Source organism: Durio zibethinus, chromosome 13 (genome assembly GCF_047325235.1).
Source record: "Durio zibethinus cultivar Kanyao isolate XHJ-2024 chromosome 13, ASM4732523v1, whole genome shotgun sequence".
In the NCBI taxonomy this organism is placed as follows: Eukaryota; Viridiplantae; Streptophyta; class Magnoliopsida; order Malvales; family Malvaceae; genus Durio; species Durio zibethinus.
Genome location: NC_143174.1, coordinates 23,697,707 through 23,724,386, shown reverse-complemented (window position 1 = coordinate 23,724,386; position 26,680 = coordinate 23,697,707). Strand labels below are relative to the sequence as shown.

The 26,680-nt window shown below is 35.7% G+C and overlaps 4 protein-coding genes and 1 pseudogene across 5 annotated transcripts; 1 reads left to right on the top strand and 4 right to left on the bottom strand.

Annotated features, from left to right (window-relative positions):
• Positions 1 to 1,084: 1,084 nt before the first annotated feature.
• Positions 1,085 to 1,933, bottom strand: LOC149515450 (uncharacterized). The gene has a single exon (XM_089742437.1). It carries the CDS (start codon positions 1,931 to 1,933, stop codon positions 1,085 to 1,087), a length of 849 nt encoding a protein of 282 aa, XP_089598563.1.
• Positions 1,934 to 1,959: 26 nt separating this feature from the next.
• On the bottom strand, positions 1,960 to 2,581 carry LOC149515449 (uncharacterized). Its single transcript, XM_089742436.1, has 2 exons — positions 2,433 to 2,581; positions 1,960 to 2,350 (listed from the first exon to the last, which is right to left on the bottom strand). The coding sequence occupies exons 1-2, from the start codon at positions 2,579 to 2,581 to the stop codon at positions 1,960 to 1,962; spliced, it is 540 nt and encodes a 179-aa protein (XP_089598562.1).
• Positions 2,582 to 9,551: 6,970 nt separating this feature from the next.
• On the bottom strand, positions 9,552 to 13,697 carry LOC111303217 (uncharacterized). The gene is made up of 6 exons (XM_022899319.2): positions 13,483 to 13,697; positions 13,271 to 13,403; positions 12,945 to 13,048; positions 11,577 to 11,721; positions 11,346 to 11,486; positions 9,552 to 11,237 (listed from the first exon to the last, which is right to left on the bottom strand). The coding sequence occupies exons 1-6, from the start codon at positions 13,521 to 13,523 to the stop codon at positions 9,792 to 9,794; spliced, it is 2,010 nt and encodes a 669-aa protein (XP_022755054.2). The 5' UTR covers positions 13,524 to 13,697; the 3' UTR covers positions 9,552 to 9,791.
• Positions 13,698 to 17,199: 3,502 nt separating this feature from the next.
• Positions 17,200 to 19,205, bottom strand: LOC111302591 (uncharacterized; annotated as a pseudogene).
• A 2,349-nt stretch (positions 19,206 to 21,554) lies between these two features.
• On the top strand, positions 21,555 to 26,612 carry LOC111303215 (kinesin-like protein KIN-13B). Of its 2 annotated transcripts, none has more exons than XM_022899317.2 (12): positions 21,555 to 21,922; positions 22,011 to 22,181; positions 22,488 to 22,676; positions 23,035 to 23,142; positions 23,470 to 23,547; positions 23,627 to 23,708; positions 24,298 to 24,457; positions 24,537 to 24,839; positions 25,087 to 25,305; positions 25,382 to 25,853; positions 25,940 to 26,005; positions 26,083 to 26,612. In XM_022899317.2, the coding sequence occupies exons 1-12, from the start codon at positions 21,791 to 21,793 to the stop codon at positions 26,257 to 26,259; spliced, it is 2,157 nt and encodes a 718-aa protein (XP_022755052.2). In that variant the 5' UTR covers positions 21,555 to 21,790; the 3' UTR covers positions 26,260 to 26,612. The 2 variants fall into 2 exon arrangements, with proteins under 2 accessions (XP_022755052.2, XP_022755051.2); XM_022899316.2 differs by having other exon boundaries at positions 21,584 to 21,922; positions 22,482 to 22,676.
• The last annotated feature ends 68 nt before the right edge of the window (positions 26,613 to 26,680 follow it).

Below are 26,680 nucleotides of genomic sequence, written 5' to 3'. Positions count from 1 at the left end.
TTTTCCTTTCAGCGTTTTAACCCATAAAACATCCTTTTGATGAAGAAATCTCCAAACTAACTTAGCTAACTATGCTTGGTTTTGAGCTCGAATCTCCCTCAAACTCAGTCCACCTTCACTTTTTTTCTTGATCACTTCGCTTCAGTTAAGCAAGTGCAATCTCTTCTTATCCCCGTTTTTTCCTTATAAAAAATCTCTGTTAACCCTGCCCAACTCATTTGAAATGCTAATTGGAAGGGCTCTACATTGCATATAATAACTGGGGATGCTTTTTATAGTCGACTTGATCAACACCATTCTTCCTGCAGGAGAAAGCAGATTTACCTTCCAACCAGTTAACTTTACTCTGACCTTGTTGACAATGAAAGCATAATCATTTTTATTAACTTTCCTTTTATGGATAGGAAAACTCAGGTATCTTTCGAGATCAAGGGTTTCATTAATACCCAAAAGGTTAGTAATATCCCTTTTGTAGTCTTGTCTAGTGTTGGCAGAAAATAAAACTTTGGATTTCTTCAGATTAATGGTCTGCTCAGAGTCACCACAAAATGCCATGAAAACCTCATGCATAGACTTGACAATTTTTCCTTCTGCACTACCTAAAAGAATAATGTCATCCGTAAATATGACATGAGAAAGCACAAGGTCATTTCATGAACTTTTAGTAAGCTATCATTTATGGTATTCTACAGCTTTAAGAATTTTTAGACTTAGAAACTCTATACACAAAATAAAGAGGTAAGGAGATAAAAGATCCATTGTCTCAAACCTCTGGAAGGCTTCAATTTTTCTAGCATTCCTCCATTCATAAAAATGAAAATAGATGAGAATGAGACACAGCTCATAATCAGGGAAATCCAAGACTTTGGTAGATTGAAAAAAGTAAGCACCTTCCTAATAAATCCCCATTCAAACCTGTCATAGGTTTTTTCTAAGTCCAATTTGACTATCATATGTCTCAATCCTCCTCTCTTAGTTTTAAATGAGTGGATAAGTTCTTGAATAATAATGCAGTTATCACAGCCGTTTCTACCAGGAACAAAGCTAGCTTGGAGAGGTGAAATCAACTTGTCTAGAAAAGGCCTTAGTCTCTTAACCATGATCTTTGAGATAACTTTGTAGGGTATGTTACAAAGTTCCTGGGCCTGAATTGGTCTATCCGAAAGGGATTAATACACTTGGGAACCAAGGAGATCAATGTCTCATTCAACTCTTTGGGCATGGATGCCACATCGAAAATATGTTTGACAGTGGCACAAATCTTATCTTTCACAATATTCCAGCAATGATGGTAGAAGAAAAGGTGAAAAGCATCCGAGCTAGGTGTTTTGAAGGACTTAAAGCTCCAAAACGTTTTTTGAATCTCCAAATCTAAGATAGGTTTCAACAGATCATGCTGATCTTGTGTGATAAGCTTAGCAACAAATCGAGATCCAAGAGTGATGACACGGGAGCTTTGCGAGAAAGAAGAAATATACAGCTTCATGAAGTAATCTTGGACCACCAGGCCAAGATCGCTAGTTTTATTAATCCACACTCCATCCTTCATTAGGCCAGAAATTCTATTATAACACCTTAGTAAAATGGTAGAGACATGGAAGAATCTAGTATTTCTTTCTCCTTCAATAAGCCAATTCACCCTAGACCTAAGAATCCAAATATCTTCCTCTGCTTTAAGGATGCCATTAAACTCCTTTAAAAGGGTTCCTTGAAGGTTCAAGAGAAACTGGTTCGGTGAATTTGCCAGAGCTTTTTCAATGCTCGACAATCGAGCAAGAATTATTTTCTTCTTCAAAAAAATATTACCAAAGGAGTTCAAGTTCCATTCATGCATGTCCTTTCTCAAAGTCAGCAGGGATTGAGCTAATGATTCTTGGCCATTACTCCAACTGTTGCGGACGAGGGTTAAAAACTCGGGGTGGTCAAACCACATCTTCTGAAGGCGAAAAGGTCTAAGACCTACCTAGGAACTTTGTTTTTCAAAGATAGCAAAATTGGGCAGTGATCAGAACGGGATTTTGGCAAATGAGACACCCTTGCTTCAGGAAATGCGAGGCACCAAGCGGGGTTGGCAAAAACAAAGTCAATCCGTTCTTGGATCAAGTCCAACACATTCCTATTATTAGACCAAGTGAACCTAGGTCCAGAGAATTCAAGGTCAGCAAGATGGCAGAAATTCAGACAGTCCTTAAAAGCCCCAGATCTAACCAAAGAAACAGGTCCACCTCCCTTCTTATCTTCGATATTAAGAACTTCATTAAAATCCCCTAAAACTAACCATGGAAGATCATGATGGGATGCAACAGTTTTAAGATTTTCCCATAAAAGCAATCTTTCTTTATAAAGAGGGCTAGCATAAATAGCAGAAATTAACCAAGAAAAACTATTTGATTTTATCTCCTGTTCTGTGCGCAAATATCATCCACGTCCACGAGATCAGATTTCCACAGCAACCAAATCCCTCCTTTGTACCCTGTAGTGGCTGTCTCCTTTCAAGAATCGAAAGAAAGGCGGTCAATGATATGACGAACATCCTCTCCTCGAGCGCGAGTTTCAGTAATGACCATAATATCAGGTCCATGCATACCAGCCAGTTCTCTTACCGTTCTCACAAAGTTCGGATGCCTCACACCTCTACAGTTCCATAGTAACATCGACATTGGTAAGGCTAGATTTTTGGGTTGGCGCACAGATAGCCTCTAGAAGCATTGGGTGACCTGTTCCTCTCTCAAATTCCACCCCTGGTGCAGTCTTCTCATCTTGGGATACATAACGATCCTGTGGATTAAGAGCTCCTCCCCTAGGGGTATGGGCGAGCTGAGGCATATTCTGAACTGCTTCACATGCAGGCTGGTCCTTATCTTCATCACTATAATTTGAGGGCTGTTCATCATTATCTCCAGAGGGTGACTTAAGAGCTGAGTCACCTGAATTGCAAAAACCCACATTGGATGATTCAGTTTTGCTTCTGTCCATTAAAGAGCCTGAGATTGTGTGGAGTCTGAATCCTCTAAACTCTGCACTGGTTGGGGGTAAATCAGAATAGGCAGGAGTTCGTTTCTCCTCTCTATTGCATTCTCAGCCATCCTCTCTTCTAGGACTCCTTCTTCGCTCCCTTGGTGATATTGAACGACTGAATCTCCCACTACCCTGTTTTGAGTTCTGAGAGTGGAAGTTGGACTTTCCCTTATCGAGTGGGAGCTCTGAGGAGCTACTATTCTTGTTTGCCTGCTGATCTGATGAAGGGCAGTCTCTGATGGTTGTTCTTGCATATCTACTTGCTCTCTCAAAACTTTCAGCTTTTCTCCCCTTAATCTCCTCCTTTCCCCGAACAAAAGAACCCTTTCTGTGAACGTCATGTGTCTGGAACTTTGACTCCAGGACCTTCTGGTCCTTTGGAATATTGGCCCAGGAGGCATGATCATGGCGGCACCAATTTCCAGCTTTCCCGACGCTGGGTAAATTGGGGCATTGTCCTGAAGCTTGCTGTGCACTTTTTGCAATTTCAAAGCAACTATCAACCCCTTCCTTTGCATTCGGGCACGGAACATCAATTTTCATGGAAATATGATTGCTTATATCTCTCTCCGCAGTTTGTGACCTAACAGACTCCCTTAATTCATCACTTGTCTTATTTTCTGACATAGTGATGGTGGCCTGTTCACCAATTTTCGTTCCTGAAGTCTCACCAACACCTCTTTGACTTGCCCCTTATCAGCTTCTTTACTTTGTGTTGCTTTTCTAGGAGTTGACCGATGGGGCCCCTCTTGGACAGAGGTATCTTTTCCTAAGCTTTCCCTGGCCAAGCCTTTTTCTATTTGCTTTCTCACGTAACTCTTATTTTTTGCGAAGTCACGTCCATCTGCATGGGGAGAGGACCCAGTATCTCGAAATTCTTTTCGCTTAAATTGGGTACCTGTTTCTCTTTATTTCTTTATTTCCAAGAAAGAAAACATAATAATAAAAATCTGAAACCCTCACTCCTCCATTTATTCCACTACGAAACCCCTCAGTTTAAGATTCATCGCTGCACCATGGATGAGTCTACGTTGTAAAAATTTTACATCTTTCTTTTTAAGAAAAAAATTCAAAATGAGAAAATTAATTGAAAACTAATTTATTTACAAATGCATGATCAGAAGGCTTCAACCAAAAGGTAAACCCATCGATTGGTGGATTAATAACATACGGAGAGAGATAAAAAAAATTAATACAGAAAAATAAAAGTAAAACCACCAAGGCTGAGTGCATTTGTTACAGTCCGCAGGATAGTCAGGATTCAGGGGTTGTCTCCACGTCAAGTGTCTTGGTTCAAGCGGGACCGAGTCAAACTGCAAGGGAGCAGGCCAGAGAAGCAAAGGAGGTATGGACGCAAGACCATGACCTAGAAAGGGTTTGCAGGCACTAAAAAGTGATCTAAGAGCCTAGGCTAGGTGATAAGGTTCCACAGTTTTGAGATAGGCCCAGGCGCAGTCTCCGCTGAAGACGGATTTGGAACCTTCCAGGATAGAGTTCCACCGGTTCAAATCCCCTTTTGATAAAATCCTTGTAAGATTGAACTCTCCTACGTTATCTTCTGTAATCTTGGACTTTATATGAGCTATTAGATAAGATTAGTCGCAATCATTCCTGTAACGGGCCCTCACTTATAAATAAAGGTTTCCCACCCTCATTTTGTACACCATAACTTGAGTAAAACAAGTTTCGGTGTGGCACCAGCATGTGGACTATGTGTGGGGTGGTCGATTCATCAGCAAGAAATGACTGCTCCACCGTGCCGAGTATGTACGGGGGTGGTCTATTTGTTAGCAAGAAATGACCAGTCGCTTTAGTTTCAAGGTAAAAAATCACTGGTTCTTTTGTAAGAGTGATTTGAACTACTTTAGAAACGCCCCCCCTTTTCAGATTTTTACAGTGCTTTTATTGTTCTTGTGAATTACAAACAAAACATAATGGCTAATTGGTTAATCCTGCAAGTTTATATTGTTTTTGTCCGAAATTTTCTATAATTATTTTAGATTTTAATTAATCTAAAATTAAATTAGATCGTATTCTTTAAAAAAAAAATTTTTTTAATTTATTTTTTTTATTCACAAAACTCGAAATCGTAACTTTATTTTAAAAATATTAAACTTTTTGTCACTCAAACTAAGAAGTATTGGTCACTTGCAAATCTATATTTGTTTCCTCAAATTAGTGTCTTGCCCCATTATTGCTACCTTTTCTTCCCTAAACCCCCTTCCCATCTTCTGATCTCTCCCTCTTTTGCCCTGTTGGCCTTATTCAATTGTACAAAAAAAGGAATTGACACCCTCCAAATCTCTTCACTAGAGAATTGACACATAATGAATTGCAAATGGATTGACAAACATGCAAGATAAAGTCGGGTTGCGATTTAAATACATTCTGTTGTTGCACCAGTCTGGCATTTGCAAATGGATTTTTGATGAGGTATGCATATATGATACTTGAATAAATTATAGTTCTTTTAGGAGTTCTTGACATCCATTGTGACTGTTTATAATCATTTGAATATGTCCTTGTTGCTTGCATATGTGATGATATTTTAAATTACCCACAAAGAGTGCTATTTGATTAATAACATACTGCAGTTCATTAGATATCGTGAAAGCAAATGGTTGGACTTGTGAATTTTGGTTTGTATGTAACCTCTGTAGGGGGAATGTTTGCTCTCTTAGATTTATAGTTGTTTGGCAGCAAAAAGGTTAGGAATTAGGTTTTGGCTTGTGGGAATTATTTTAAAATTTTGGGTAAGAAAGATGGTTGATAGGTACTTGAAAGGAATGTTATTAAGGCTACAAATAAGGGAAATTGTAGTTCAGAGGCAGAGGTTTTATGCCATGAACAGTATCCTGAGAAGCTTGTTGTGAGAGCGAGGGGTTTAGGCCGATAGGAATTAATTTTAAAATATGGGCAAGCAAGAAGGGGAGGGGGATAGGGAGAGAGAGTGAGGGAGGGATTTGATCTAAAATATGGGAGAAACGAGATTTAGACGATGAACAAGAGTGGGGAGAGAGTGAGGATTTATGCTTTTATAATCATTATTTCATTAATCTAAACCATAACAAAATCTCAATAATTAGTAATTCTAATAATTTTTTGATTTCATTTGAATGGACGATAAAATATAAAATAATAATAAAAATTATTATAATTATAATAAAAAAATTATTTTAATTACAATTGAAAACAATTTTATAATAAAAAATTTTATTGAGTATATTTCACTAAAATTGACATGTAAATTCAATTTAAATATAATCCTAAACTAGCTCAAACTATTTTTATAAAGGAATTACTAGTAAGGTGATATTAACCAACAGGTCTCCAATAAAATTAGTCTAACTCGAATAATCTAAACTCCCAAAAAAGACTAAACAAAAAAGAAAAATTGGATAAGGTTAATCTTATTAATCAATTAAGGACTATGAATCCATGTGCATTATCATTGTCTTTAATTAATTTATTATTTATTTTCATTTAAATTAAAAAAAAAAGATATAATAAACCATTTAGAAAGTGACATATTTTTAAGAGCAAGAGTAATATACAAGGCATGTTCTTTAAAAAAAAAAAAAAAGTAATATAGAAGGCATAAAACGATCAATCAAACCGTTTGAATATTCTTCCATTGTCGTTATCAAAGGCCCCATTGCCTTTTTGGCATCTAACTTATTGGGAAAAAAAAAATTTAAATGATGCTTTTCTTCAAATTTTTTAAATCATCCAAATACCATTCCAAATGTAATTTGACAAAAATCATCACATACCATTCAAAACTCATCTCAAGCCATTCCATTTCAGTCAGGAAAAAATTGAGAGGTAACAATCAAAATTTGACAGGACAGAAAGTAACATATATAGTAAATCAGCACAGTTTTATATCTTCTAAACAAAAAAAAAAAAATCAAGTGGCGGAGGCATCTGATTATTCAAGGACAAGGAATAAGGATGGACTGATGTTTGAGGAGATAAATAATTTTAATTTCTTTAGACTGTTCTTCAACCTGTAGTTGAAGTGATTTTTTGGAATGAGCATATAGAACTTTATAGCTGGAAACCATGAAAGGGTAGGTAAGATATATCAACTTTGAACATGTCAGTGCCTTTGCCAATTAAGTATAACGAATTTATCTCTAAAACTATAATGAATTTACAATTGAAATTCGCCTTTATCAAATGGTTCAAGTTTGTTAATACCTCAGCTATGGAAAAAAGAAGTTAAAAGTAAAATAGAAACAAGTTTAGTTCAAATTTAGCTAAAACTGACATGAAACTAGTCACGATTTTGTTGAAAGATTGACTGCATATATATATATATATATATATATGTATGAGCACACGAATGAAAATTAAGATAGTGTTGAACTAATACAAAATTTGCAATAGCTTAAAAAAAAAGAGAGCTTTACCAGAAAAAATCAAAAGAAGTAAAGCTCCTACTACAAATTGGCTGTTTGATTTTAAATAGCTCCCATATTTTATAATCACATCCCAAGCGAATACAGAAAATCCAGCATAGCTATATGGTGTATATATGTGTATGTTTCACATAGTTGAGATACAGAGGGAGATTGTTATGAGAACATGGAAGAGGGCATCAGTTTTGGTCTTTATTATGTAGATTCGACAGACTTGGGAGAAAGAGGAGCCGCGGAACTATTGTTGGCAGGCATGGACTTTGATCGCTTCATCCAGGCTGTAGACCTTGACCGATGAAATCTGCATCGAAAAGAGCCCTGGTGAGTTGTTGGTGAGCACAAACATTGGCCCCCTTTGGGCGAATTGGCTGGCACAGCTGCTTCAGAGGCGTTGCTGCCTTTGGGAGAGGTGCTCACACTAATGTTTCCATGGGAGGGCGGGGAGGCCATTTTTTTTGGCAAAAAAAAAAAGAAATGGTAATGGAAAGCTTCAAGTGGCCAAACTTAAAGAAGCTGTTAGGCCTTGGTTATATTAAGACAAGATGGGGATGACTCAAATCTTTGTCACTCTTAGTGTAGCGTGTAAACCAATGGGTCAAGTGGTCCCCATTTTGTGATTTCACCATGGTTGTCTTTTATCTCAATTCTTAACCAATCAATAAAAAGCCTCCCCAATCCCAATATTCCATGGTGTAAAGGCAGAAGAGATATGGGGTTAGGTTCCCTATGATCGGATTTTCATGTTCACAAAGAAATATGAAAGGGACATCTCATCTGGCACCAAAAAAAAGTAGCATATATTTTATGGATTCATTTTTCCAATTTTTTTATTGAATATAGGTGATATTTTCAGTCACTTTTTCCCTTCTCCAAATTTTTTTTTTTTTTGCAAACTTTTACAAAATTTCACCAAAATTGTTTAGCTCTTAGGCATAAATAAGGTCTAGAAATGATGAAAATTTTTTAAATATTTGATAATTTGATTATCTATTTATTCAATTAAAAATAAATATTAAATAAAATTATTATTTATCATGCATATATATAAGTAATCAAACAGTCGAAAATAAGATAAAATAGCATTACTCTATAAACTTCTAGATAAATTTACTAGCACAATTATTCCAAACAACTTATGTTTGTTGTTTAGCAGAAGGAAGACAGGGACCTGGTGTGATGAATGGGTGCATGAAGAGATGAGGTTTTCATGTGGGGCTTCCCATGGCTGTTTGTACACTCAGCCAGATTCTCTAATTACTCACATATCTAATAACTAGGAAAATGTGGACCCTAATTTTATAATTCATAATATATAAAAATACATGTGTGAACAATTCTTTAAATGAAAAAAAAAAAAGAATATTATTGTTTATTATATATTTTTTAGTGGAAAGAAGTCACTAGTTTGGGATAAAATTCTTCCATGTGGATGAGATTAGAGCCCTTTCGCTATTATCTTTAATCAGGCGGCATTATGTGATTGTGATTTATTCATTGTCTGGTTATCGCCTAATAATGCTTCTGTACTAAGGATTTTATATACATTAATTCATATCGATTTGGCAACATTGAATTAAGTTTGAGGTCCGAATATCAATATTAATCTATACACGTGTTATTACGTTTTTTTTAATAAAGATGTGTTAATATGTTAATTAAGGTAGCAAACTAGTAATAACGAGACAATAGTAAATTAGGGTTCGATTAATGTAAAAGCGTTTAAGATTAAAATTTTAAATGCATTAAATTGATTTGAAAGAATTAAAATTTTAAATGCATTAAATCGATTTGAAAGAGTGTGCACTTAAAATATAAAGAGTATAAACCTTTGGAACTTTTGCCCTTTCCCAATTCCCCATTCATCAATTGTCTTTAATTGTGCTGGATATTTCAGTTTGCCAGTCACAATGCTTCAGTCAGTATGCTAGCCATGAAAGGAAAAGTAAACGGTAGAAACCTTTGAACCTTTTGCCTTTTCCCAATTTCCATTCATCAATCATTGTTTTCTAAAGTTTTGATGAGAATTTTCATTTTCATATCTCAAACTCACTATCCACTAATATTGAAACTTGAATGCATGGATTACACATCTTTTACAATCATGTCAGCTAAAATAATGAATCAGAAAGTGTATAAATGCTTGTTGTAGCCATTGGTACAGAAATAGTAACACTAGTGCTAAAAACAGATAAGAAAGTGTTCAAACTACTACGCAATAGCAATGCTACGTACTGTTTTCCTCAAAAGACAGTACCAGCACTAACTCAGCTAAGCAAATGCAAGAAGTTTTAAGATTTGTGCAATCAAACTGATTCCGTTAAAAATAATGATTTCAGTATGCTTAAAGCTCTATCTACCTTTCATTGCTGCAAAGTGAGCGGCCAAATCATCATAATCTGGTAACTTCGGATGCACATGCCTGGCTGCATTTGACCTATCTTGCTGGAAGGAAGTAGCACGAGCATACACTTTAGTTCCCTCTGATTGAGTTGTTTGCTCATGAGGGAGAGAAATTGATCGGACTGCACGGGAAATGGGCTCACACATGTCAGAACTATCCCTGCTTGCTTTCAGTGGCGCTTCACCTGCATCACTTCCCATATGATGTGCATGACGACTTTTAGACTTTCTTCTTATCTTTCCCTCTTCACAGGATGATGGCTTCTTACTGTAATGAATCAACAGTTTATCAATTACCCTTTCCTCCTCATCATTTCTATGCTGCTCATCATCCAAAAAGATTTGCAGACCTCGTCTTGAGTCATCCCTTCTCCTGCTTCTTGGTTTTCTCCTTGCAAATTCTGTATCTTCAACATTATCAACTTCAATATGACCAGATGCTGATTTCAAATGTCGCCTCCTAGATAATCTTCGTCTTTGTATAGGGGTATCACTTCCATCATGTTTATAGTAATAATCTTTTTCATGATCATGACTATTCACTTGCATAGGTGGAATTATCTGCCCCTCTTTATCAGGATGATATAAACCTTCTCGGTACTTATCAGTCCTATTAACTGCATAGGCCCTTTCAGGCATTGAAGGATCACCAGAGACTCCATTGCTGTCAAAACCAGCAACTGAAGATCCAATATTGGCACCATGCTTGTGATCCTTTGGTTTGATACGGGGTTTAACATAAGGAGGAGGGATACCGCTATTAAAGTGGGGCTTCCTATTAGGTTCATTTTCTTCGTGAGTTTTTCTTGCCGAATTTTGTATACTGTATTGGCCAGCATAGTTATCAGCAGTGAACAGGTCTTTATCATGACTCTTTAAACGTGAAGCTGCATAGCTATCAGGATTTAGATCTGGCTTTCTCCCTGGTAGAACACCTTGGTTATCTATCCTAGGTACACTATTCTCCCTACCATCTTGTAGCTTGGCTCCATCATCACCTCTTTCCATTCTTCTCCCATAAGAACTGCTTAATCTTGCTGTTTTCAAGGCAACATCATCCTTCCCATTCCAAATTTCAAGCTTACCACCAGAAACTTCTTGTTTTTGCTGTAATGGAACATCGAGCTTCTCCTTCCATGTGAAAGCTTCCTCCCTTCCATGACGTGGTTTGTACCCCTCAACAGAGAATTCCTGTTTAGGTGGAAAGATGATCTCATCCCTTTTTGAGACAGTATCCTCCTTGCATTTGTCCAATCTTTGCCCACCCTTACCCACTTCAAGTTTTTCTTTAGATGAAACTTTAAGCTTATCTCCTAGTGGATCAGCATTTCTTCCACCATTCGATTTATGATTATCACCATTGACATGGAAAGACCCATAATTTTTAGGTTGGTCCTAGAGAACAATTACAGAGATCACAAGAGTTCCAATGTGAGGAGACCGTATGGATATGCTCAATGAGATTATTAAAAAAGTAAAGATCAAACACAAGTAGAGGCATACCTGTGGAATCACAGTAGTTTTAGACATTCTTCGCTCGAAAGCTCCTGAGTCCCATTTTATGGAAAACTCTGACGCTATGTCATGCATTACCTTCACTTTCCTCTCCATTGAGGAAGGATTTGAAGCTGAATTCTCAACAAGCTACCATGAAATTTTACAAGGTTGGTCATAAAAATGCAGTGATGGAACCATAAATTATTCTCTATTTGGAGTAGATCATTGGAAATTTACCTGCTTATTGACAAATAATTCCAGGGAATTTCCATATCTTTCATAAAATATTTGCCTAAGATCACGCAACTCTGGCGAATCAGAAAACCTTGCAGCTGCAAACATTAGAGATGAGACAGCCTCCCTGCAATCTTCAGGGCAATCACTGTATGCATTTATTGATGAGAATAAGCAACTGTTGTTATCATCAGCTTATTAATGATAAATTTCAAGAAAACAAATAATAAAAGAAGTTCACAATCCGTCTCACATGAAAGTAAAAAGAAGTACAATCAGACACTACAACCCATCTTATGTCCCCTACAAAGGAAAAAACCTTTTATGATGAAGCAGAATAGTTCCAAGATACCATCTGCTAATATGCTCATATAGTCATATTTCTTCCCTAGCATAAACCTAAATTCATAAAAATAACATTAAATGATAAAAAGTAGATCCTTGTCTACTCTTACTGACTGGTGGAAATACCAAAACCAAATCCAAAAATCACACAGCAGTCCACAATCCTTAAAATTACGGATAGAAATTGGTGACTAAAATAAGGCATACAAGAACGGGAATCTCTTGTGGAGCCAGAACAACAGTCTCATCACAGAAAATCTTAAAATCATCTCAGTAAGGTAAGAGAAATTTCAATCTTTTTCTTTAGCAGACATTTCTTTGCAATTTTTACAAAAATTTTCAACTTAAACAACATGGTGAAAAGTTGAATGACAAGAAACTTTTCAAAAATTCCAATCTGAGATACATGACACAATCCTTCCCCTTTTAATAAGCCACCCTTTTCTGACCCAAGTGTGTTTTATTATTTCAAATTCAAATTTTCTTTTTACCATTAGCAACAGATAATTATGTTACCTCAAATCCAACTTAGCATCAAAACTGCAACAGTCTCTTGATACCATAAAATAAGAGGACAATCATGAAGTGGTCCACAAAGAAGAATGACAACTAAATCTTGCATTTAGCCTTCCCACTTTAACGGCCACCTCCATCAACTACAAGCTAAAAGTATATCTAGCTTGTACTATCAAATTAAAGTCCAGATAAGATGAATCCTATGACAGATTGCTGCAGAATATGGCTCACAGCCGCATATTTAGCACATAAGCTTAATGTTATTGCCAATGAATTGCACTAGACACGGCACTATTCAAAAGAAAATAGGCAACTTTCAGATCACTCGTTTTCATGACTTACAATTAGCCTTTTACACTGATTTCCACAGATATATGCCTGTACAAAAGACTATGGTGAGTAGCCACCGGCCAGTCATAAACATAGCAAAAGGATTTCAAGCCACCATCATAAAGACGATATAAAAAAGGAAATTTATCAAAAGTAAATAATTAACACAGCCACATATACCTCAGTTTTTGCATAACCAAAACATGATTCGACACGAAATCGCAACATTTCTCAACGAAATCATAGCAAGAAGAAAGAGTCAATTCAGCAATATATCCTTCCACCTGTATAATATTTTCAAATACCCAAACAAGTATGAGAAAAAAAATACAAAGAAATTTGAAGCCTTACTCTTCTGCTATTAGTCATTCAAAAAGCTAAAAAAAAAATATTTAAATCAAAATTTAAATTTTGGAATTCTTCTTCTTCTTCTTCTTCTTTTTCTCTACATTTTCAGGTTGAATATTAGCATTAAAAATAGTAAAAATTTATTTTTTTTAAATTACCCTGCCATAAGCATTAATATCAAGGCCATTAGCGAGCAGATCAGCTATATCTTTCTTCAAAAACTTAAGCGTTGCGCTCTTCTTCCTCCTTATCAAATCGATCCGGTTCTTTATCACTTTTATCAATGATTTACTGCAAAAGAAAAATCTTCACATCAATTTAATTTTCCAAAAAAAATAATAATGCATTTATTTTAAGAGAAAGTAGAAACCATTTTGAGGCAAAACCACGGCCTAAGATTCCGTCCAGCATCTCCGATCACTGCCTTATTCAACTCAACGGAACGACTGAACTCAGATAACTCAAAAAGACGCCGTAAAATCAGAAATCAAATCAAAAAAACGCAAGATCTGCCATTAAAGAAGCAGAGAAAAGGCTCTTTCCTTAAGCTTGTTCACTGCCGTCTCAAAGACATTGTTACGTTCTAAGGCATTTTTTTTTCTTTAGAAACACTCATATACAGGTTTACTGCACATCTGCACTGAACAAAAAAAAAAAAAGAACTACTGAATTTACGATCATAGCCTCATCGTCTCCATTTAATGACCGGAATCTCCAAACGATGGATTATTTAAACGTTAGGAGGGTAGTTTAGGAATAAGGCGATAGATGGGTAGATTATGACCGTTGGATGAGGGCAGTGGGTCAGGAGAGTGGACGGTCGGATCGGAGTGTTTTCTTTTCTCTCGGGACGTTTGGAAAAGGCGGAATCGTGATTACAGGGATCTGTCTGACAAGCTGCGTGGCAAAATTAAGGTTGCGATTTTAGGACAAAAATTTCGGTTACATGGCTTCAGTAATTTATCAGTCTACGAGAAAGATCAAACGGCCGTTATAACGGTTTCAACTGGACTTTTGTGTAAGCAACCTTTTATTTAAAGGAAAACTGTTGTGTTTAGTTTAACAAATCAAGAAAGAGTTAACCTTACTTTAACATTGGCCCAACTGATGTTTATTAAAACATTATAATTAATGTCCTGAAAAATTATTTAATACATTATTTATGAAATTAAAAAGATTATCACATGTATATTAAAATATTTTTTAAAAATTAATAAAAACAAAATATATGACAATATTTTAAGTTTACCTGTAAAATTCAAAAAATTTATCAATAATGTAAAAATAATAATTTTTAATCTTTTACTATGTTTATAAACACTCAATAATAAGATTTTTTTTCATTTTAAATTATTTGAGTGTTATTTATTTTTACGAAGTTTTAAAAAATTTTAATTTTAATAAATTTAATATTAAATTTTAAATATTTTTGTATATTTAAAATTTCATGATCTTTTTAATGTTAAAAAGTAAAAAGTTATAAAAAATAAGAATTATAAATATTCAAAAATATATATAATCTTAAGACATTAAAAAAAATTTTTAAAAATAAAATGAAAGGAGTAATACTATATGTTGCGTAAAAATTATTTCAAACAAGTTATTTGAGCTGTACTAGTATTATTAATTTTCTTAGAAAATTAATGAAAAGAGAAGGCTTAGGTACCTAACTGCTCAAATCCACCCTGGCTAACAATAATGGTCAGGTAGATGCATTATTAGGCCTAATTGTTTCCTTATCCATCAAATGATTCAAGTCCATCACCACCTGCAAAATTAAATAATTTTTTTTTATAAGAAAGATCACATAATAAATAGATTATTTAATCTTTTAAATTAAAATAAAATGTATTATATTTAATAATTTAAAATAAATAATTATAAATTATATATTTAATTTTAATAAGTGATCATCGATAAAATTTAAATTTAAAATTTTTTCGTTAAAAAAAATAAATCTTATCTAATTGAATCAATTATTTAAAAAAATATATATTATAAAATTTTTATGTCAGCTTGACAAATGACAATCGGAAAATGGACCCTCACACCATATTTATTCCAAGAACTAATCCAACAGTTGGAAATTGGAACTTAGAATTTCTTTTTCATATTGAGAAAAGACTTTAGGCGTCAATCATGGTATTTTAAAACAATGCTAAAAAAGTGGGTTTGGATTGTCATTTTCAAGGGTGAAGGGTTTAGACAGGATTCGCCATTTTGCTAAAAGTGACTAACTTGCATTGGTTAATGAATAAGGACAGGGAATTGGTGGTGTGGCAGATTCCATCGCCCACGCCAACATTATTAAAATAGGAAAACAAGTAGTGGTAAGTTAATTGGGTTAGTTGTGTAAAAGTAGGCCTAGAATATGGTGGCTGATTCATCATCTTCTTCTTCTAGATCATCATTAAAATAAGAAAGAAAATCTACTTCATCTCCTGCGGATTATTGTTCACACCAAGGAAATTCAGAAATTTTGCAAATGATTTTGGGGTTTGTTGGCTGCCTAGCTTTTTCTTATTTTGATCCGTTATCTCAGCGGATTCCAGCCATTCCAAAATATTTGACTGAGTTATCATTTGTCATTGCATTGTGAGATGTTCATTGCTTTTCACAATTACAAAGAGGAAATTAACCTTAAACCAAGTTACCTTTTTGTTCATGAGAAGTATTGTTTTCTCTCTAGTCAATGTATAATGAAGATCAAATACCAATGTATCAGTGTGGGCCAAATAATAGGTATAAAAACCTTTGAATTTGTTGAAATACATGTCTAATACAAAAATGGAATCCTGTTGTATTTCTTCAGTGTGATTGTTCAGGGAAGCAGAAACTTCTTCATCCAAGATGCCTTTGAGAGATGATGGATATGAATATGAAAATGGTTTTCAATAGCATAACTCCACATGGAGCCTCAAAAGTCTGATAAATACTTGTCAAGCAAACTCCATTCTGGGGGCTTGGGCTGTGATCTAAGATCATCTCAGTATATCCCTGTTGCAGATCTAGCAAGACTTAAATCATAAGATGTGGGTTAATGAATTTTTAATAACAAAACATTCCAACTACTTGCACAAGACGATATCGAATGATTCACATCATAGATGCATGAAAAGCAGCATTTCACTGAGAATCCAAATCTACCATCCATTACACGTCCAATTTTCTCATCAAGATAACCACCAATAGTGATCCCTTTTCTTTTCTTTTTCATCCATTAAGTCCTAACCCTTTCACTGCACTCAAAATCTCAAATTCCAGAACTTGACATCATTTAATTTCAAGTTCTCAATATATATACCACTCACACTGCAAAAATGGATGACTAACATTTCATCCATTCTATACATACTAAGCGAATAAGCAAGTGGTAGCCACCATTGGAAACTGAATACAACCAAATTGAACCGGGCTGGAGTTTTGGCCGTTCACAAACCTACCAAATATTGAGTTTTGTTTCTCAGGACAGTTTTTCAGGATTCTCTGGTTCTTCTTCCTTTTCAGGATCTTCCTCTTCCTCTTTCGTTTCTTCATCTTCTTCAGGAGGATCATATGGCATTGGTGGTGGTAATGGTGTTTTCATAGGGCTAAATTGAGGAAATATGTCAGGTCTACGCCCAGGCTCAGGCCTCTCCCACTCCAGCCATGTAAACCAAGATGGTCATATTTAATCAGACTGCCATAGACAATAAAATTGATAGTCAAAAGATTGAATTATCTAACCAGTAGCCATTAATAAAACAACACTATTCCAACAGAATATTAATGCATAAAATTAAAGCCATCCCGTAAAAATGCCGCGTAACCTCACAAAGCTGAGCACAAATATCATATCAGTAATTTAAAGTTGTCCCGACGGCCGGAAACTTGAAATTTCCCTTTCCCATTAGCAAGGCAGTCAGAAACTACTTATTAAAAAATGGAACTTGCAATGGGGAAATCAAGGGGATTGCGACCAGTCAATTTCTCTTCCTCGGGAGCCAAACAAACTACCAGTTTCACAAATTTAGACACCAAAAAATATATAAATTAAAAAGTACTAAGTTACTGGAAAAATATAAAATTATTTACGTTAAGTCTGTGAAGTTTTTATTAAAAAAAAATTCAATAAAAAGTAAAAGTCAAATAAATTAATTAAAATTTTTTGTTACATGAAGTAAATATATAAAATTTTAATATAAATCATATTTTTAATAATTATTTTATGTATTATTAATATTCACTCTATTAATATATCAATTTAAATTTGTATTAAATCATTTTTTAAAAATTTTTTTACAAATTTCCATCTACAAAACTTCATCTGACATTATCCCTGAGTTACGGACCAACGGCCTTTTCTCCGACTCGTGCTCGCCTCGGTCGGTCTCCACGAGTCCCCAAGGCCCAATGGCCACAATTCTAATTTCTGTTGGCTCAGCCCTCTTTTTCCCTTTGCCATCTGATGCCTGGGCCCATCTACCCGTTGACTTATTTTTTCAGCTCTGTTTTGTTTTTTTTTCTCACCCCGAATTACATGAAAATGCAAATCTACACGAGTCTTGACACTTCAAAAGGTACAAACATAGGAAGCATCTACTCAAGGACCAAAAAGAGCCCAACTTCTACTAGAGTTTGCGAAGAAGAGTCTGATTGAAACTACAGAGGATTTGTTTCAAGCTTTAACTCTCCACTTCCTAAGGCGTCTCCGTGCTAGTGGCATTCTTGTCCTCAAGGAGTCAACATGCGTTTCCTCCTCGCTGTCTTCACTATCTAGCACAAATACCGTCTCAGATATTGAAGATTCTTCTGTTTCTTCGATTCCCATCTGCTTTATCCCCGTATCAGTTTCCGTACTTTGAACAATTTGACGAGACTGCTGCTTCTGGCTAAGTCCGCAGTCCTGCTGTACTTTGGTTAAAGGAGCTAGAGATAGCTTACGACCAAGCCCTCTCTTTCCAGGAGTTTGGGGTTTTGAAACCGGCAAGTTACGAATTGGCATCACATTCTCTTTGTTACTCTCCTGCTGTCAATGCGATGAGCCATTCAGTCCCAGTGACAGCTTCTTACATACTGAACTAAGCTTCTCCGATTTTATATTAGCAGAGACGTTTTCCATTCCATCGTCAAATTCCTCTTCATCTGTCCCAAGCATTCTCAAATTTTCACATGTTTGCAATGACTCCATAGACCCCAAATGGCTGTTTCTGGCTTTGGCAAAGCTTTGAACTGCTCCTTATGCTGCTGTTTGCTGATATACCATCTTGATACTGGCTAAGTTGTTGATTGTGACTAGCCTGAGAAAGTGATGATCCAGAAGAAGCCTGATGTTGACAGTGGGAATATAAGTAATTAGGGTCCACATTCTCCTTGTTATCAAAATCGTCCTAGCATTGATTAGAAGTTTTCAGAGTTGATTTGCGCCCGTTTCCAATAACTTTCTCATGGTTCAGATTGCATTCATTCAGCACATCATTTTCCTTCTCTTTTTCGCTTACCTTCCATATCACTAATCGATTCAGAGGGAAATCAGTGGTGATTAGACACCTCATTCACCTCCTGATCACCATCTTTTTTCTTGTTTGAGCTAGTCGACTCGAGTGATAACTTCAGGCTAATGCCATTTGGTTTTTTATGGCTTGGAATAAACTCATTAGCACATTGTTTTGGTTCCTTGTCTAGTCCTTGAACTTCTATCTGCAACCAAAAAGAAGTATGAAAAAGAAAGAATCCAATACAAGGAAAAGGTAAAAATCAAACAAATCAAATGCTAATACAATCATTGAATCTATGTTGGTTTCAGTGCATTGATTGCCGCAACGGCTCCAGCTCCAGCATTGGCATATTTCTAAGTCATGGATCTTGCTTTATGGTAAAAAACTTGTCTATTATATTTGCATTCCCCACTCCGTATATTCATCAAACATATCAAAAAGGAAGACAAAAAAAAAAGGAATTCCATTCATCAGCCTAACCCAATTCATCTTGAGAGAATGTCCACTTGAGAGAATGTTCACTGAGCAATAGCCTTATACTTGTAAGGACTGTTGAAACGTTCATTGACGGTTGCCATGCCCCCTGCTTGGATGAGAATCGGACCCTTCTTGTCATATCATATATCGGAAGCATTCAAGAAAAAGAACTTCCATTTTGGGAAATGATATAGAAGAAGAATCAATGAAGCAAACATGGTTTTTGAGAAAAAATTTCAGTGCCCTCTACTGACTAAGTGAGTAAAAAGACATATAATCCTCAAACACAGGTTGTTCTACGTATTTAATGCTCCCTTTATCCATTATTGCTGCCCAACAAGTTTTATGAATTTGTCCATTTGCAAGAAGATCAGTGAGCCCTTACCTTGCATATGGTCAACATTCTTTGACTTTAGAAATCTAAAGTCTTTATGTTAGAACTTATGAAAAAAATCGAGTCCTTTCATCATCAGTTTAATAAGATTTAAAAAAAAGAACAAAATTTTAATCATCCAAATATCACCTCAAATATAATCAAAGCATGTGAACAAAACTAACCTTAGGGGGAACAAATCAAAATTGGATTTCAATCAATTGCTCAATTTTTTTGTAAATTGAAGAGAGAGAAAGATAAATGAACTTACGGGCGTCGATGGAAGAGAGATCAGATCGGAAAGATCAGAATGTGGGGACAGAAAAGGGAAGGAGGCGCCATGAGGGGGGGGGGGGGGGTTCAGTGAGAAGAAGCTTTAGTAGCTCCTTTTGCATTCGTAGTTTAAGCCTTGCTGCTTGTGCCATTTTCTTTGTTTTTTCTTCAAATGGGAAAAAGCCTTTGATCCTTTCTACGGATATCAAGGAGTGGTTTCGCTCCGTGTTCTCTGTGTTGGCCTTGTTTTTTCAGCTTTAAAAATGAAAATTTTCGGGCTTTTGATTCGGCGCGGGCGGTGTTGAACCTTTTCAAATGTGTTCCCCTCTTCGGTTTTCAACTTTTCCATCTCCCTCGAAAAAATCAGAGGAAAAAACATAGTAGCGAGTGGTACACTAATATTACTACTAACCCAAACACTTAACGTTTTCACTTGCTCGGTTCGACCCTCCTCCTAACAGGCCACAGGCCCATAGGCCCATCTTTGAACGTTGATTAATAGGGTCAATAAGAAACTCTCCCAAAAGATTGTGTTTGACCTTTTAAAGATGATCGATTAAATTTTGAATTTAAATTATTTCTTTGTAATCGTTACAGGCCACTTACCATTATATATATTATATGGGCATAGCAATTTTTTTTTTAAATAAAAAAAGTATCTCTCTGTCTATTTTTTATTTTTTTATATTTCAAAATTATGTCCTTGTTTTTTTAACATCTAAAACTTTTATTTTTTATGTTTAATTTTTTTTGTTGACATTAAAAATTATAAAATTTTAGTTTTATACAAAAAGTAAAATTTAATATTAAATACATTAAATAAAAAACTTATTAAATATTATGTTTTAAAAATAATTATATAAATTAATTAAGTTAAAAATTATAGTGATTAATTTTGATTTTCAATCTAAATATTAGTCACGGTTAAATAAGTGATTAATAATTTTCTTTTGATTTTAATTACAAACTTGATTCACAGTCATAATTCTTACTACCCAAAAGAGAAAAATGCCATTCGACCGACATATTTCAATTCAAATTCAAGCTTCCCTCCTAGTTGTAGTACTGCTCCTGTTAATCTCCATAGAAAAAAAATTCAAAGTTTTCCCTCCTATTTGTGGTGTTATTATAATCTCCAAAATTCTTTGACTTTATCCCAAAAAGAATCATGCATAATGGATCGTCTAGTGTGCGTTGGGCCAACCGATTTTGAAAGAGCATGCCCCTCCTACTCATTAATCGTCATTCCTAAGTGAACTTCAAAAAAATTTTGGGCAAATGGGATCCACAAATATATTATCCAAATCAAAATCAAAATCAAAATCAAGCTCTTAATATAACAATCTGACGTTGAAATAAAACCTAGACAGCATTTAATATCATAGTCCGCGATTCACTGAAGCGTCCCACGTCAGGTAACGACGTCGAGATTCAGGAGCAACAACTCTGCCCAATTATGCAACGCGGACACCCACTTTGACACTTTACCAACCCAACAAAGCGGCTTTGCCCGCTTCTGTCCGGTCCCTAGCAAGCAGGGAAAATTAAAAAAAGTGGCCGGTCCACGCTTGATTGATAGCACGCGCTGTTTCACGGGAGTGGTCCACCACTCCTCACTTTCAAAAATCCTTCACGTAAATGGAAGGCAAAAACAAAAGCGAGCCAAAAATCCACATACTGTTTGCCTTCTCCATTCAAAACGCCACACCCGTCCACTCGTCCTCTAATTAATCGCGCCAGACACGCGCCGCTCATCCTCGAGAGTCTCCACCCTAATTAATAAAAAAAAAAAAAGAGAAAAGAGAAAAATATTTATATTATCATCACACACTCTCTCTTTTTGAAATTTAATACCGGTAGTTTGAACTTTTAAAGAGGAAAAAAAAAAATAAAAGAAGAAAGAGAAAAAAAGAAAGGTTCAAAACAGTATCATATCAACAGCCACTTGCGTTTACTTCTTCTCTCGTTACCTTTCGCTTTCTCTCTTCAAATTTTTTATTTCTTTTTTATTTGGGTTTTGAGAGTGATATTTTTGCTGAAGAAGCTTTGCAAAATTCTTGAACGGCGAGCGAGAGAGAATGAGCGTGGTGGGAAGACAGACGGCGAGATCTAATTCGACGTCGCATCATCAACGGCAATATTCTGACAACTTTCTCGACGCTTCTTTTAACAGCAAATGGCTTCGCTCATCTCATTTCCCTTCGTCTCAGGTCTTCGATCTTTTCCCCTCTCTTTCTTCACATCTACATTTTGCATTTCTTGTAACGTCGTCGTTTCTTTCCTTTGCTGTTTGGTTAGGAGTTCGGGTTCTACGACGGGGGAAGAATGAGCAGGAAGTCGCCGGGAACACCGCCGGTTTTTTCTAGGTCCTCGAGCTTGAGGAAGAACAGCGATGAATACGTGTCGCCCGGTGAGCTCAGCCCCGGCTTATTGGATCTGCATTCATTTGATACTGAGCTGCTTCCCGAGGTTTTACCCTATTTCTTCAATTAGACTAAAACTTTCCGGTTTTGTTCTCACACATGAATGTGTAGATTTACTCAGCTGTGTTTGATACTAAAATTTGTTCTATGATGATGTTAGATTTGATCTTCTCGTTAATCAAGTGATATAAATGGTTTTGTATTTCTCATAGCATTTTTGGTCTTAGCGAACCATTAAAACTATGATTTATTTTAATAATTGGTGGGATTTAAAATTTCGTTGTTGTTTGAAAATTGCTTTTTCTTCTTGGATAAGAAAAATCAATATATTAGTTCCTTTTCCTAGTTGCAGGTTCCTAACCTCTATGAAGGATTCGGACTTCAGAAACCTGTCGGTGGTAGAAGTTTTGATGATTCCGAACCTTATCTATTTACCAACAAACTTACAAGCAGGCCGCATGGAATGGTGGAGAATAACCTTCTTAAAAGCATCTCAGTAGATAAAGAAAGAGCTAATAATGTTGCCAAAATTAAAGTCGTGGTATGCTACTTGAATGCTTCCTTATGTTTTTATATATCACAAAGCAAGTATTAGTTTCAATGATTTGAGAGATTGCTATGCCAAATTGATCCATCGGTCATGCCAAGAAATATGATGAGCCGTGATTTTGAAAACCTTAATGTTCTGTTGATTGATGAATTGATGATCTGAACTGAAGTTAAAGTTTTATAGAAATTGAATGTGACATAAAGAGCTATAGACTACGAAAATCTTAACCTGCGATTAATATCAAATAGGACTGGAAATAAACAGTTCAAAATTGGCAAAGAAAACCATACACACTTGCCTGCTTTTGTTTTGTCATTGTTAAAATAGCTGATAATAATTGCCAATGCAGGTACGCAAGAGACCATTGAACAAAAAGGAAATAGCAAAGAAGGAAGAAGATATTATCGCTATAGAGTCAAATTCCAATGCACTAACTGTTCATGAAAAAAAACTAAAGGTGAGCAGCTGCTAGAACTTATCTTTTTCCTTCAATTGTATTATACTGTAGATGTTTGGATTTTTTTTGGTGCAGTTGCTAACTTGAGGTCTTGACCCATCAGTCATGCGCTGTTATAGCATTTTCAAGACATTAATTGTTTAAAGTTTGAACCAAAATAGCTCTTTGTCTTGATTTTCATGGAAAATCCAAATTGACTTATTATTTGAAAGCCTCAGCAACTCATGATGATCTCCACCTGCTGTAACACTCTGACATCTTCAATGGTTAATTGTATATGACCTAGTAGCAGTCTTTTCCATATGGTCTAATGATTGATACCTGCAGGTTGACCTGACAGAATATGTTGAGAAGCATGAATTTGTTTTTGATGCTGTGCTGAATGAAGATGTTAGCAATGAGGAAGTGAGTATATGACAGGAAGTGAATAACCTTTCGTGTTTGATTCAGCTAATTTCACTAGATTTCATTTCTATTGCTCTAGGTGTACTCTGAGACTGTTGAGCCAATAGTCCCACTAATTTTCAATCGAACAAAAGCGACTTGTTTTGCATACGGGCAAACAGGTAATGGTTTTATCCTAAATTTGAAATTTATGTGGATGCTATAGCACACTTAGTTCTAAAAGTTCTCTAGTATAAAATCTTTTCTCACTATGAATTTGTAAATTCTTTTTCTGCTGCATGGCAGCTATTTTATATTTTTACCCTGAATGCTAATCTTTTAATTTCTGTAGTTTTTATATGTTCTTTATGCAAGATTTTGACAAAGACTGTAAAATCTGAAGAAAGTCAATTTGAATTTTGGTTTCTTGGGAAGGGAAGGGAAGGACCTGAAGTAAAAATACTATTGATTCTGGTTTCAGGAATTTGAAGTGTTTTAGCTGATTTACAAATAGTCACACATTACATTTCTTTTCTTCTGCTCTCATGATGACCAACATGTGAAATTGCCTGAATCTTGGCAGGGTTTAATAGTTAATTATAATATACCAATTTGTGAATGCACCTTGATAAGTGTTTCTATTGGTTTAGCACTGCTGTTCATTTGATCCTCTTTTATTTGCCGTGGTGTCCTCTTCTCCATATCTTAATTCTTTTTTCAAATTATATTCTTGCAAATGTACTTTAGTTGATCCTATGTTTTTCTATGCAGGAAGTGGAAAGACATATACTATGCAGCCACTGCCTCTAAAAGCATCTCAAGATATATTAAGATTAATGTACCATACATATCAGAACCAAGGTTTCCAACTCTTTGTCAGTTTCTTTGAGATATATGGGGGAAAAGTCTTTGATCTCCTTAATGATCGGAAGTAAGTTATTTCCATATGGAAACCTAAACAAATTGTCCTATAGTTTATAGTTCTCTGATTAGGTTTTTACTTTATGCAGAAAGCTTTGCATGAGAGAAGATGGTAAACAAAAAGTATGTATTGTGGGTCTGCAAGAGTACAAGGTATTAGATGTTCAAACAATCAAGGAGTTAATTGAGAGAGGAAACGCAACAAGAAGCACTGGCACTACCGGTGCAAATGAGGAATCCTCTAGGTCACATGCTATTCTTCAGCTTGCCATCAAGAGATCAGGTGATGGCAGTGAAACAAAGCCTGCTAGACTTGTTGGGAAGCTTTCTTTCATAGATCTTGCTGGAAGTGAGCGTGGTGCAGATACGACTGACAATGACAAACAGACGAGGTAAAAATTTTGAATCCATCCATGTAATCTGCAAGTATACTTCTTCAAAGCAATGGTGCCATGGATTGCATAGCCATGTTTATGGAGCCATAGAATTGTGCTCAATGGAGGTACTAGGCCAGAAAGGGCACCAACTAGATGCTCAAATCTTGTTCCCTTTGCGTATAACTTGAGAATGGGATGCTCCGATTGCCATTATTTGGAATGTGCCATTCAAATCATAACAAGCTGATTTATATTTCTGCAGAATGGAAGGTGCTGAAATTAATAAAAGTTTACTTGCTTTAAAGGAATGTATCAGAGCTCTTGACAATGACCAGGGACACATTCCTTTTAGAGGAAGTAAGCTGACTGAAGTTCTTAGAGATTCATTTGTTGGTGAGTCACGTACTGTTATGATATCATGTATTTCACCGAGCTCAGGATCATGTGAACATACCCTGAATACACTCAGATATGCCGATAGGTATGTGGTTCTGTAAGTAAAAATGCATTTTAGAAGTGACTTATGCATTTGTTTGAATAATATACCTGCTTTCCAGGGTGAAGAGCCTATCAAAAGGGAACAACTCCAAGAAGGATGCACTATCTTCGTCATCAAATCTTAGGGAGTCAACTGCACTGCCCTTGGCTTCATCTTTACCAATTGACGCATTTGAGGATAACATAGCTGATGTTCCTTTTGAAAAGAACAAATTTGGGTGGTCCAAACTGAATGAAAGAGATACATCTCCTCCTTTTAAAGTAGATCGTGTTCCTAGTGGAAGGGCGGAAGGAAATTTGGCTGTGCCATATTCAGATTATTTCAAGGGTCAGAGAGCTGGTCCAAATGGCATGGCCAAGGATGATTTTGATTACTCAGAGGAGACATATGAGCAACAAAAGATATTGCAGAAAATTAATGGGAAGGCACAGACCTATGAAATTCCATCTTTAGAGAAGCAGAAGACTGATCCTTCAATCTTTGATGATAACAATTCTCATTCAGATGATGATTTGAGCACCTTGTTGAAGGTACCGTCAATCCAAATCTGGATATCTGATTTTTCTGCCCTAATTGTATTTAATTGTGAAATGAAAACTGTCTTGTTTGATACTAGGAAGAGGAAGATCTTGTAAATGCTCATCGAAGGCAAGTGGAGGACACAATAGAGATTGTTAGGGAGGTAGATGACAGTCTGGCTGTAATCTCATTCGTTGTCTGACTTGGTTACCTATGTTCTGATAGTTATTATGCCTGCAGGAAATGAATCTGCTAGTTGAAGCTGACGAACCAGGCAATCAGCTGGATAATTATATCTCCAAGTTAAATAGCATTCTTTCACAGAAGGCTGCAGGAATTCTACAACTGCAGACTCGCTTGGCTCAATTCCAAAAACGTTTAAAGGAGTATAATGTTTTAGTATCTTCTGGTAATTGATTTAATCTGCAGAAAAGGGCTCGTGAAACCCACTGATACGGAGTAGAATTCTGCTGGGGACTGATAGGGTGTGGATTTGGACCTGCATTTGATCTGATGATTTCTTCCTTGATGGTGAGGCAGTTAATGACAGTGTCAGTACCTATTAGAGTGGGTGGTGAGAGTGTAATCTCGTTTCTTCCTCCATTTTTGATGCTTCAAGTACCTGTTGCTACTTTTGAGTTATATACCACACTCCACAGAATTATGTTATAAGTATTTATGCATTGCTCATTCGCTATAAAATATGTAAAATTTCTGCAGCAGTGTAATGTTATTTTTAATAATAAAAACACCTTGTTTTGTGTTTTCAAGCCTGTCCTGATATAGCTTTAAGCCCCTTCCCTTTTTGTTATTCCTGTTTTGCTGGTTTTGCATTTTA